Here is a 14,545-nt window from a genome sequence, read left to right as displayed (position 1 = left end):
ACAGAGTGAGGTCGTCGTTCAGGGAAATACCGGCAGTATTTTTCACTGACGGAGAGAGAAAACCAGTTCATCGTGGGGATATATGTATAACTGTAAATAGTAACTAAATGGAAAAATAAATGTAATTTTTGTAGCAAATAAAATGTACTTTTATGCCGTATTTATTTCGTAAGACTACATTTTTTTTATTTTAGAGTTATGAACAGCTTTGCATTACATTTCAGCCACTCATCGTAATACAAAAAAAAAGAAAAGCTGACAACACAGTTGTAGGACTTTCCGGGAAAATCGTGCAACTGTGCGTTGTTTTTGATGCACGGCTTACACACACAACCTAATTAAAAATATTTATCATTTTACATACATATAATATTTTTTCGTTTTTTAATTCAATGATTCTACTAAAGCACGAGCGCATACCGTTATTTAATTCGGGCAGGCGTGGTGGTAATGGCGGCGATGGTCGGCACTAACTACTGTAATTTTACAACTTAAATAGAACAAATTTCGCTTGTGCGGTCGGCAGAAAAGTGTAGCCGTAAGGTTTAATGCACGAGGACCGAGTCGACCGGGCGATCGAGTCCGAGACCTAGCCAGACGAGTTACTTTTTTACCCTTTAAATATTATTCATTTATTTAGTTCTACCGCTCACATATGACGTCACAACATAGCAGGCGACTACAATAACTGTATGTCAGTGCTACACTAGCGCTCCTTGTGGTGACAAGAGATACTATTGATGCAGTATGCCCACTTAGTCACAGATTTTTAGAGCACATTTTTTGTGGTGGGGGTGCGACTTTGCAAAAATTATTTGTAAATTTTGCTATTTTTTAATCGTTAACAAATGCGCCTAAGAAAAATATGACCTTAATTAGGCGAAATCTCGCGATACTGAGGGTGATCTTGCTTTACAGCCTCGCTCCTTGACCTTTTAAGTTAAAAATCTAATTGCATCAATGCCCCATATATAGAAATAATCTAACAAAGTTTGATCAAAATCGACCCAATAGTTCTGGAGACATAAGGTGATTGAGTGGACGATACCGAACACACTCGCATACGAACATCCGGAAAATTTCCATCCGGATTTTTGGGTTCCTTAGGTATCAGAACGTCAAGATCCGGAGAAAACCGCATATGCTCAAATAGGCCTTACACTAGTTTCCCTTCTAAGAGCTACGGCGCTATCTGTACGGGAAAGTAAAAAAATATTTCAGAAAATGTTACCAAAATTATTTGACATGTTGGCTGTAAATTGAATCGAAGATGCAAAAAAGGTGTTTTAACTCGTCTCAAGAGTAACATCAGTTCTATCAAAATAAAACTTTAATTTTATTTTAAACAAATTTCTGGGAAGATATTTCATTCATTCGGTAATTCATTAAAAATTAGCATTATCGAGAACTTCTGAATCGTCTGGAATAAAATTTGTTCCATTAAAAATTAGCATTATCGAGAACTTCTGAATCGTCTGGAATAAAATTTGTTCTTCTAAATTGGAAATTAATGAATTTCATACATTTATTACGTAAATAAATGAGATATTATGTTACATATTACGAAGATATTAGGGAAAACAATGAAAAAGAAACGTACACGCGATATTTGAAGTTAATTTATCATCAATTTTGTACCTGATATGTACGACTTCATTAATATTGCTGTATGGATGTTTTATACGTTTTTGTTGTATCAGCAATAAAAAATACGATATGAACATTTTAGTTTGATAGATACATGAAAAAGAAAAATTAATAACATTTCGTTCTCTTTTTACGATAAAAAAAATTTATTGTTTACATCTAATATTGAATATTGAAATTTTGTTACTACATTTTTCAAGGTACTCTATATTCATGAAACCTAATAGTCCGGTTTATTTCTCATTTGTTCGTGCCCTAAGTAAAAAGAGTAAAAAAGAACTTAAAAGTACGAATTTATAAAAACGTTAAATAAATCTGTAATAATCAAGCTATATATTTACCTCAGAATTTGAACCTTAATAACTTGAATCATTACAACAGTTAAAAAGTAGTCTTTTTATTCTCCAATAAATCTAGGATATTTCATTCTATTATTGTAATTTCTCTAAAATAAATAATACAGTAATTTTTCTTATTTAAACTAAACAAAAATACTTTTAAGTTTACAAATTTTCATGCCGACATAAAAGTTACGCCAAAACGCGCAAAAAAATTTAGATAAAGGTTTCAATATTTTTAGTTTGCCGTCTAGATAGCGCTACAGCAGAGCTACAGCTCTAGTAGGGAAAGCATTTTTAAGAAATTAAAAAAAAAAAAATTGGTTCGTTCATTTTGATAAACCGAATAAGAATATAAAATAACGAACAACTATTATTTTATCCCGGGTGAAATGATATTTATAATTAAAAATGCGTTTCAATATTTCTCATCGGTACAGATCGGACGTTATTCAGTAACTTTCATAAGAAAATTATTATTCGGAACACCGTCTTATAAATAGCGGTTTGCAAGTACAGTAAGATCTTCATAGTACTATTTCCTTTCCGCAACAATTGTTAAATTTTTCATTTACTAATTTACCATCGCAATTTTTTATTGTATACATTTTCTTATTCGGTTTATAACCGAACATACCGGGTTTTTTAAGTATTTAACAAAAAAAAAAAAATACTAACATTACTCGGAAAATGGACGGTAACTGGAAAAGAAACTGTTTGTCAAGATAGCCGAAATCAGGCGAAGGTAACAGAAAAAAGTTATTATCAGGAAGTTAATAGAACTTTCCTAATAGGAAAAAAAATTTTTCACACGGGCAAAAAGTCGATATAGATTAAAAAGTAGTCAAAAAGCGTGCGTTTTTTTACCACTTTTGTGAAGACAAATTTAAATAACGAAGTGAAATCAAAACTGCATTTCGCTAAATACATAATACGTAAATTACTACTAAATATATAGTGCACGATAGGCAGAAGAACGGTTTTATACTACACGGAGTTACTTCTATTTAGTACGAACCCAAAAACATACCGATCGCGGGATAAATTTTAGTTTAATTGTAAACAGTCGATTAATAATGCGATATTTAAGGTCGTGAAACTTCAACTCAGACGCTTAATGTAAATTTCTGTAAAACATTTTTTTAACTACGGAAATAGAGGAAAGTGTAGAAGACATATATATAAAGTAAGCTATACATACAATCAACTCTCGATTATCTGCGATAATAACCGGGAAAAGGATCACGGATAATCAAAAATCATAGCAAAATCGCGGTTGATCCAAAAATAATATTTAATACAGTAATGTAAGTTAAAATGACTTAAAGCTGTACTGCAGTACAGTATTTACATCCATTATTATATTAAGATATAACGGTAATTAAGAAAATAAAATGCAGTATACTATACTACACTGTTACGTACCTGACAACAGTAATATCCAGAAGTTTATTCAAAATACGTATTAACATATAACAAATTTTCACTATCACTAATATTGCAAGTACATGCAGTAGTGTATGTACTATGCATTAACAAACTCTTATTAAAACTACACAGTAGCTAACGGGAAAAAAAATACGTACATATTAAAAAAAAAAAATTAATAAATTGTGCACTTTATTATTTTAGTTATATTTTTTTTAAATAAGACGCAATTGATTGTTGGTTTAGCGACTGAAAACACTTTCTTTTAATTGAACTTCGTAGTTTGAATAGCATAATAATATCGCACAATGAACTATCGTCCTATCATATCCACAATGAACTATAGTACAACATTATCATATTCAAAACAAGCACACATTCAAGTAGCAAATGAATGAAGGAGTAAAACTTATCACGAAATGATGATAAAAGTTTAAATTTGTAGCTTCTTTATAACTTTTTAAAACTTTATTTTTTCCGAAAGGCATCGCGGCTAAACCGCTTGCGGATTATCGGGAATTGACTGTATAACAAAGTTAACCGAGAATGTAGGACAGGTATTTGTCACTATCTAGCACATATTTAATGTTGCAATTAAATGATTAGCGCAAACGAGAAAGAAACCGGAAAATAGCATCAAACCAGTCGATTACTAATGCGCTTCTCTAGACAAAAAAAAAGTTAAGATATTACTTTTTATTGACATTGCCTTATTAGATAATAATGCGGGGCTTAATTCCAAATTAAAACAGAGAAAATTCTAACTGTAATCGTCTACCAACTTTTGGGTAAAAAAGAAACGATTGTAGTTATTTTGAACGGATCTAAAAATAACATTTTTTAAAAAAATTAACTAAAAACTATTGTCACATACGTAATTTTAATTAAAAATGGTTAAGAAGTAAAACAACTAATTAACTTAGCTTTCAGATTGGCTACATACGTATTTAGATCCTAATCTTATATATATATATATATATATATATATATATATATGAATTCATATTCACATATACTTTCCCCCTTACTTTTATAATCATCCCTCTGTGAATGACAGATTTTTCAAAGTACGGCCAGATGTCTCTCTACCAAGATTTTTTTCTCCCCTCATATGAAACAGAGGTGGATCTGTTTCTTTCCCATAATCTTTGTGTTCATATTTGCCGTATTGTATTAGCTGAAGAAAAAATATCTTCTCTTGTATACACGTGTGCTTCATTCGGTTGATCGTATTCTTGTACTTGGAAATTAATTATTTTTATATTTTAATGCGGTGATCATTATACGTTTTCCTTCTTATATCAAAAAATATTTTAACCGAATTAGATATAATAAAATCGAGTTGAATGTACAATGTAATACTCTCACTCTTACATTCGTTTTATATTACAAAGTATTTATTTTTTAAAAGGTAGCTGTGATAAATTTAATAGCAAATCGTTCTACTAAATTCAATGATAAACACTTCTACATAAAAAGTTGTATAAATTTATTTTATCGGACAAATATCGTCACATTTCTTAAATATAAGTAGATAATTCTATCATTAATATTAAAGAAGAACATCGGAGACGATATAAGAAAATTTATACGGATTGTCCTGTGTAGCATTTAGTTTTATATTTTATTAACGTAATTACATCAATGGAATTTTCTAATTCGGAGGAAATTTCCATCAGACTTCAAAAAAAGTGTTATAGTTATGATACCAAAGAAAGCAGGGGCAGATAAATGTGAACAATACAGAACAATTAGTTTAACTAGTCATGCATCAAAAATCTTAACTAGAATTTTATACAGAAGAATTGAGAGGAGAGTGAAAGAAGTGTTAGGAGAAGACCAATTTGGTTTCAGGAAAAGTATAGGGACAAGAGAAGCAATTTTAGGCCTCAGATTAATAGTAGAAGGAAGATTAAAGAAAAACAAACCAACATACTTGGCGTTTATAGACCTAGAAAAGGCTTTCGATAACGTAGACTGGAATAAAATGTTCAGCATTTTAAAAAAATTAGGGTTCAAATACAGAGATAGAAGAACAATTGCCAACATGTACAGGAACCAAACAGCAACAATAACAATTGAAGAACATAAGAAAGAAGCCCTAATAAGAAAGGGAGTCCGACAAGGATGTTCCCTATCTCCGTTACTTTTTAATCTTTACATGGAACTAGCAGTTAATGATGTTAAAGAACAATTTAGATTCGGAGTAACAGTACAAGGTGAAAAGATAAAGATGCTACGATTTGCTGATGATATAGTAATTCTAGCCGAGAGTAAAAAGGATTTAGAAGAAACAATGAACGGCATAGATGAAGTCCTACGCAAGAACTATCGCATGAAAATAAACAAGAACAAAACAAAAGTAATGAAATGTAGTAGAAATAACAAAGATGGACCGCTGAATGTGAAAATAGGAGGAGAAAAGATTATGGAGGTAGAAGAATTTTGTTATTTGGGAAGTAAAATTACTAAAGATGGACGAAGCAGGAGCGATATAAAATGCCGAATAGCACAAGCTAAACGAGCCTTCAGTAAGAAATATAATTTGTTTACATCAAAAATTAATTTAAATGTCAGGAAAAGATTTTTGAAAGTGTATGTTTGGAGTGTCGCTTTATATGGAAGTGAAACTTGGACAATCGGAGTATCTGAGAAGAAAAGATTAGAAGCTTTTGAAATGTGGTGCTATAGGAGAATGTTAAAAATCAGATGGGTGGATAAAGTGACAAATGAAGAGGTATTGCGGCAAATAGATGAAGAAAGAAGCATTTGGAAAAATATAGTTAAAAGAAGAGACAGACTTATAGGCCACATACTAAGGCAATAATCGCTTTAATATTGGAAGGACAGGTAGAAGGGAAAAATTGTGTAGGCAGGCCACGTTTGGAGTATGTAAAACAAATTGTTGGGGATGTAGGATGTAGAGGGTATACTGAAATGAAACGACTAGCACTAGATAGGGAATCTTGGAGAGCTGCATCAAACCAGTCAAATGACTGAAGACAAAAAAAAAAAAAAAAAATCAATGGAATAATTTGTATAGGCAGGATTTTGCAATTCTTGTGCGCGGTTCGATTACATACTGTAGAAAAATCACTACCGTATCTTCTTAAAAATTATAACGGTTTTTATTACCGATATTTCGAGTTTTGGTAAAAAAAAAAAAAAAAATACCATTATCTTTCACGATATCTTTTAACGAATTTAAATATTAAAGATGTCTACATAAAAAGTAAAAAATTAATTCACTTGGAAAACATTTTTTTATTCATAAGGGAAATATACAAGTACACGAGCTGAAATAATATCAAGGCGGGAGTGTAAAGCATGTTTCATTCTATAAATTATTTTAGAGAATCGATTTTCATGGAAAAAATTATCGATTCACCGAGATACATACATAAATTAATAAAAGTATCTCAATCAACTTCGGTTAAATCATCGCCAAAAATCCAATTAAGTAGAAGAAAACTTAATAAATAATTGTCCAAAATATTATAAACACAAAAAAATAAAACACAAAACAACATATTATAAATTATAAATAAATAATCCTGGAATTAATACACGTAGAAATTTCAGAATTCAACTGTGGATCCTCAGAATAGTGTAGAACATGCATGCAAAATTTCAAAACATTTAGTCAAATAGTTTCAGAGGAGTTTGCGAATAAAGTTTTACACAAAATTGGCCCATAAAAGTTATGTTGGGTAGGTCATCAGGCTCCGGCCGATTACGTACCCCTTTCGTAAGAAAACTATATACATTGTATATAATTTGTATACATTGCTACTACTCGGTAGAAGGAGAAGGAAAAAATAAACAAAAATTGGAGTTGTAAAATCAAATCTAAATTCTGATAACGGTCAAATAGCTTTCAAAAAATTAAAAACTTTATTTCAATTCATCATTACGTAAAACTAATTATTTGAAATTTATCCAAATTGTCGCACAACATGCACGGTCAAAAATAATCTGATGAACCGTTACACAGCATTTATCTATCGGATATCCCGGTGCATTGTGTTAAGTGTTTAGGGTAAATCCGATGCGTCCCTAAACACTATAATGGAATTAAGTGCTAGGGAGTCATTAAAAAATAAATTAGCGGAATAAAACCTAATTACAGATGGTGTAATCGCGATGTAATATTTAACAAATTTAATCGAAAACGAACTGAAATATAAATTTAAAAAATTTGGAGAATCTTTACGGAATGCACATCGTAAAAAAAGAAATCACTGGTCTTTTTGTGTTGAAGTTAAAAAAATATCTAACATACTTTAGTGTGCGTTATATTTACGCAACGATACACGTATATCTTTCTTAAAAAGGGGAGTGAATAACAGGGAAGAATAAATGTTAAATATACGTAGTCTGCTACGATATCGGGGAAATCGTGTTATTTTTAACCGAGATATCTTATAAAACGAGGAAATCGAAATAAAGAGAACGTTGTACATGCCCGGACGGACTGATTTAAAATACTTCTAAACAGACATAAATAAGTAAATAAATAAATGTAAAAGCGGAATAGTCGCTAAAGAATAGTGAAAAGAAAAATTCAAAAACACATAAAACATAAACATAAACAAATACCCGAGCGAACGCGGATAAATTCATAGGGTAAGAAACACACACTGCAAATATGTGTATTTCAAATATTCTTAAATTTTTCCTAATTTATAAAAGCGAGTAAAAGAAATCGATGAAATTTTATATATTTTTTCTCTCTATCGATTTCTATAAACTTATAGAAATTAGTTATACAACTAGGGTTTTATATATTTAAATGGTTCACTAAATTGAATGACGTCCATTTAAATTAAAATTATTTAATCATTTTATTCTGACACTTCAAGCGCACTGTTTTGCTGCTTTCTTCATATCAATCCGTATGTAAAGAATTATCTCAACGTGTAGTTATGAAATTACTGCTACGTCATACAAGATTATAGTCATAAACATTTATTACATCGTCGATAAAATAAGATAAAAAAGGGGGGGGACTAAGAAGGACGTCTCATTTTTTAAACGTTAAAAAAAACCTTAATTTTTATTATCGTGTAATTAAATAACCATTTTACTTTAAAAATTATATTAATTTACAAAAAAAAGTATTGTTTTTCATTTGATGAATACCATTTCAAAGTTTAAAATTTACTAATACTCGACAGTGTCGATATAGAAAAACGGATATTGATTATTTTAAAGTCACTAAATCTCTTTCATAACGTAGGCTAGGCCTTATATCTCATAAAAGCAGTAGATAGATAGGAAAGAGTGAAATATTGTCAAGAGCTAGTAGTGGAGGGGTGTGGGGTGAGAGAAATTGAAGGAGTATATTAAAAAATTGCACTCTAAACTCTATTGATGAAAACTCTTACAGCTATAAAAGTTTAATTTTGAAAATGTTCAGTTTTTAATTAAAAATATCTTGCAGACTAAATAAAATAAAAGCACGTTCTTTACTCTATACAAAGAGTAGTATTTTAAGATGTACAGATTGTAGTAATTCATAAAAAATGTACATAGTTGGATTTTTCTTTTTACTTCCTTGTGTGAAATAAATGAAGTATTATGATCGCCAAAAATTTCGGTTTTCAAATTTCAACAGAAAAAATCATTTTGACTAGTTCGGCGTAACGTCTGTACGTGCATATGTATCTGGCATACCTCAAATATGATTAGTCGTAGGATTTTGAAATTTTGGATTTAGGACTGTTGTAACATCCAGTTGTGCACCTCCCCTTTCGATTGCAATCGACTGGATCAAAAGTGACCAAAAAAACACAAAATCAAAAAGATTTTGATTGTAGACCTTTCCTTAACTGCAGTAATAAGCCCTAATTGAAAGCATTTCAACGGTATATCATAAGTGGTACTTATTTTTTCATCGGTTCCAGAGTTATAGCCAAATAAAATTTTAATTAATGAAATATTTGGATCTTACAAGGAGAAGGCACATCGGTTCGAATCAGACTTCATCTACTTTTTTATTTTTTAATTTAAATATATTGATTTTACGATATATATATATTTATATTTAAATATATTGATTTTTATTTAATTAATATTAATTACGATGAATAATAATTCAATAATAACAATGCAAAAAAAAAATATGAAAAAATATCAGAAGTTATTAAGGAAATAAAATTTATTGTACTTCTCATTTAAAAAAAAAAAAAAAAATGTGTATATGTAATTTAATAGGCGTACAAGTCATGTGATGTCCATATCAGACTTTTTATTCTTTAGATCCTATCGATTACTAAAAGTATCAGCTATACATAGTTGTAAAATATACTAACTCATGAATTATTTACAATTAAAATTTTTCAGTCGTTAGTGGAGAAACGAACCCGGGATCTTCGGCCTAGCAGAAAAAACTCAACCGCTGTGCCAATGAAGCGGTCTATTACTTAACCTCATTATTAATAGTTTATAATCAACTTACTTTTAAAGAAATATGCCATTTTAATTATATTTTATGCGGAAGAGAGATAATTTGAAAATTTTTAGATGGAATAACCCCTTCTCCGCTGTTAATTACATCATTTCAAAATAATAATATTTTTCAATCGCGATTAAGGTAAATTGACCATCCATAATTTATTAAAATCGGTATACGATTTTGTTTTGGTATGAGTAAAAAATTAACGTATAAAATAAGATGCGTGTGGGTTTTTAAGTCTATGACGATAAAAAGAGACCGTGCTGTGAGAAATATGTATACAAATGTGCTATTTTGTTTACGTATACATTATAATAATCGTTAATATTTTCATATATTAATTTTATTTTAAAAATTGGATTGGCAAAGAGACCCAGATTTCATCGACACTATTAAGATTTTTATTGAGCTCAAAAAATTCAAGTCCTGGAAAAAATAACAAATCAATTTTTCAAGGAAGAAATAACTCAATTTTTCAATTTCGACATTAAATATCATATACGTTTATTTAACAACGGGATGGAGAGTGGGTTGTACTGAAAGAGGATTTCAATTAAATCAGTTGGAAATGTCGTTGGATGGTAAATAATTCAATCGGTTTACGTAAGCTAACGATACAATCGTTTGTGCAGCTTGTTTCTTCATTATGAAATACCGCAAAACGAATACGAGTATATTATTTTGTTAACAAACGATGGAGATCGCTACTCGATGACAATGGAAACTAAGAAACCTTGTATCTATCGCAAAATTATTAAAAAACTGTCAGCAGTTCAGTACAAAAAAAAAGTTAACTCTGCACTTAAATCTTAACAAAACTGAATTACCGAGAAAGCAAGCGTAAAAGGTGGTATTATTTTTTATTAATCTTCTTCAAATTATTTTTTAACTCGCAACAGTAGCGGAGAAAAATCACTCTGTTTTATATGGTATAAAATTTAATTGATTCGTTTGAATATATGTGTTTTTTAACTTTCGAGACATCTACTGTTGTATTATAAATTTTCTGATGTGTCTACTCCAGTTCGTAAAAAAATCGAGCCTCGTGTTATTTCCCGACCTTTTATTTAATTAAACTAAGTAATTTCACTGCATTACTTAAAAAAAAAAAAAAAAACTGAAGAAAAATAAAAGTATCTCTTTTAGCTTGATTTTTGTTTTGTTTGTTTAAACTCCGAAACCACCGTTAGGTATTGCTTCAGAGAATAAAATGAATGATTTGTAGCTTGTGTGAAAATGCCATGGCTGAGCTAGATTCGAACCCGGGACCTCCGGATAAAAGACCGAGACGCTACCACTCGCGCCACGGAATCCGGATTTTAGCTTTATTTAAAAAAAGATTTGTTAACGCACAAAAAAATAACCTAATAACAAGCATTTCCTCAAAACGAGGTAATTATTTCTTTTATCCGTTCATCGGCATCTATTCCAAGTTACTGTGGGTTATTTTTTTTTTTTAAGTCGAGGGGAAAAAACATTATTACGTTGCACACGAATTGATATTTGAAAATGTAAATGCGATTAAATGTAATTAATCGATACAGACTGACGATATTATTACCGTTCACGACGCTATTGGTTAAAATTATTGGAAGCAGGAGACCCTGTTAACAATGAGAAGTTAATTATTTACAAATATAAATCAATAAAAGGATGATAATTTTTATTGGTTTCCTTTCGAAAGTTAATTTAGAAAAAATTAATTTTGTTACAAAATACTACAAATACTTGTAGTTGTTATAAAGTAATTTTTTCAAGCACCAGTCTCAGTGTCTCATGCGTACTGCCTTTCTATACCGTCACTTCTCTGCCCACCTAATCGTAATTGAAGATTTGCTTCCCGCCTAGAACACGCTGCATCATACGCGTAGAACAGAAATGTTTATTGTAGTTCGTTAATCTGATTCTTGTAAACATTACACCTTACACGCGGGCGCGCACACACCTCTTATTATAAATTTATTTTAAAACGTTATTTTTTGGTTAGCATTCGGTTAAAAACTCCTTCCTGGGGGCAATTAAAAAAAAAAAAAAAAAATTGTGACAGAAATGACAACAATCTCTTATTTGTGAATTTTGAAAAAGAAAATAGGAGGTAAAATGCTCCTATGAAGAAAATAATTTTTCATCATTAAAAACTTCAACAATTTTCTTGTTGAATTAAAAAAAAAATATATATTAAGATTCTTTTGCGTAGTACATATTGTAATAATAGTATTAAGCAACAAAGAAGTTTGTAGGCTATTATCGCTTTATAGAATAAGTTTGTAATATCGCTTTTTAAAGAGCGTTTAAACTTTTATGTGGTTCACTGCATACTGTTTAAATAAAACTTTCTAAACGATTTCTCTATTCAATTAACCTATCTTAATGAAACAAAACTAAAAAACAATTGCTAAATTTAGTTCTGTTATATTAGAGAAGAGAAAAAAATAATGACGTGGCAGAGAACCTTTCGTTGCCCGCCTAATATATGCATAACTTATCGCGTTTTTATCGGTTTACTATTTTCATCTTCTTACATCGAAACCTTATCGTATATTTAACTTACATATATACAGGTCTGATATATTGATACAAGTAAAAAATTACGATTTTTACTCTACATTTCTCATAAAACCAACAACCCTATTCGGTTTTGTCTGCGTTAAAACAACCTTTAAATTAGACAGGAGTCAGTCTTCAAGAAACTAGTACAGAGTGAATATGTTGCGACACCGAATGAAATTAATGAAAATGTTTTGTTGATGTGCTAACTCCTTTAGGGTACCATTTTATAGAATAGACCAAAATAAAAATTACATTATATTAAAAAGATTAATTTTCAGAAACCGTTATTCTATTCTTTCGTCGGAAACAGTTGTTATTTACTAACAGATTAGATTATATAAAGTATCGAACGATTTTAAAGATTAATCACTTACTTTTACGAAGTGTCTGTAGGAATGATGAATAACAACATTTTAACCCGAAGTTATATGGATATAAAAAAAAAAGATAATAATTACTCACCGTGTAAGTTTAAGACTAGTACGGGAGAATATATAATTTTTGTAACGTATGAAAAATACAAGTCTTACCGCGATTCAAACCCAGAAACTTTTGAATAAAAGACGAAGACCACATAAGTCGAAAAATTAATAGAAAAATATCGAGTGAAAAATTTAGGGAAATTTGGAACTACCTTCGCTTAAATAAATTTATAGTTTTGTTATATGTTAACACTCAAGTATGAAAGTTGCATTTATTATTGGTACAATTTTCAAATAAAATTAACCGTTTCTTTTAAAACCGTTTTCAGTATTTTTTCGATCGTATAGTTACGCGATAGGTTGTAACATCAACTTAAAATTGTTGTCATTAGTTTCTATTCGTTGATGAATGCCGACTCACTCAAAACTAATAACAATTGTGACCTCATAACTGAGTTACGAGCTCGAATCGTGTAGTCACATAATCAAACGCGATAACAGAATGTTAAAAAAAACATAAGGGAAATTTTAACGTACGATTGAAAAAACTTCGATAACCTCGTCAACCGATGCATGATTACGCATTGTTTCACAGTAAAAAGTGTTATATTAATCAATAGCTTTTTACCGTCTGTCCTAATTTTCTTACGGCAATGAAAAATCAATGTAAAACCTCCGAGGTACAATTAACCCTTATAGGTTTCGCTTTCTCTGAGAATAATGATGTTAATTATCTACCAATCCGTGTAGAGAACAGAGTAAAGTGTCACTCGCAAGGATGTTCGACAACTAAATTTTGGTTGGTTCGACATGTTCATATTTGACCTTATATTCGGCCGAGTGAAAGCGACGGGAACTGATCTCAAAATCTCTCGTAAGTTCAGCACGGGATTTTTTTTATTCTTGAGGATGTGGACTTGCGATTTTTCGACGTGATTAGTTCTAGTATTAGTAAGCCTATAACTATTCGGTTTTATTTCTAATAAAATAAATGTCGGTAGTTAATACGATTATTTTATTTCATCTATACGGCAAAATGCAGTTAAATAATTTCACAATCTGTACTATATGATGTACATGAAGGTCTTCGCCAGTGCCATGAAAAAAAAACGTATTTCAAAAAATATATCTTTTTTTAATTAATCTGAGATAGAATATATTTACATAAGGCGATTCAAAAATTTATTGAATGTTTTTTCCCATGAAAAAGGATGGTGCATGGGTTTGTTTGTTATTTCCTTGTACGAAGTATTATGATCGTGAAAAATTTGGGTTTTCAGATTTCAACGTAAATATCCATTTTGATCATCCCTGAATCCATTTTGACTAGTTTCGGTGTGACCTCTGTACGTACATAAATATGTATGTATGTCGCATAACTCAAAAACGATTATCCGTCGGATGTTGACATTTTGGATTTAGGACTGTTGTAACATCTAGTTGTGGATCTCCTCTTTTGATTGCAATCGACTGAACCAGAAGTGTCCATAAAAGTCCAAAATCCAAAACATTTGGATTTTGTATTTTAATGTCCTCACTGAGAGCTTTTCAACGATATATCATAAATTGTACATTTATTTTCATTGGTTCCAGAGTTATAGCTAATTAAAATTTTAATTAATGAAATATTATGAATATTAATTAAATACAAGGGGAAGGCACGTCGGTCCGAATTAGACTTCATCTCCTTTTTTTAACGTTTT

At 30.2% G+C, this 14,545-nt stretch overlaps 2 protein-coding genes across 3 annotated transcripts in view; one reads left to right on the top strand and one right to left on the bottom strand.

The window, feature by feature from the left end:
* Window positions 1-3,492, bottom strand: part of LOC142329562 (E3 ubiquitin-protein ligase MYCBP2-like) — a 482,039-nt gene extending 478,547 nt beyond the window's left edge. For both annotated transcript variants that reach the window (XM_075374241.1, XM_075374242.1), the window contains exon 1: window positions 3,411-3,492. In XM_075374241.1, the coding sequence (XP_075230356.1) occupies window positions 3,411-3,457 (47 nt within the window). In that variant the 5' untranslated portion in view covers window positions 3,458-3,492. The remainder of the gene's footprint in view (window positions 1-3,410) is intronic.
* The window catches only part of LOC142329564 (uncharacterized), a 103,288-nt gene that overhangs the window by 35,180 nt on the left and 53,563 nt on the right, over window positions 1-14,545 (top strand). The window lies entirely within an intron of this gene.

This window comes from Lycorma delicatula, chromosome 8 (genome assembly GCF_047948215.1).
Source record: "Lycorma delicatula isolate Av1 chromosome 8, ASM4794821v1, whole genome shotgun sequence".
NCBI classification, from domain to species: domain Eukaryota; kingdom Metazoa; phylum Arthropoda; class Insecta; order Hemiptera; family Fulgoridae; genus Lycorma; species Lycorma delicatula.
Note: the sequence above shows the minus strand (reverse complement) of the source record. Positions and strands in the feature narration are given on the sequence as shown.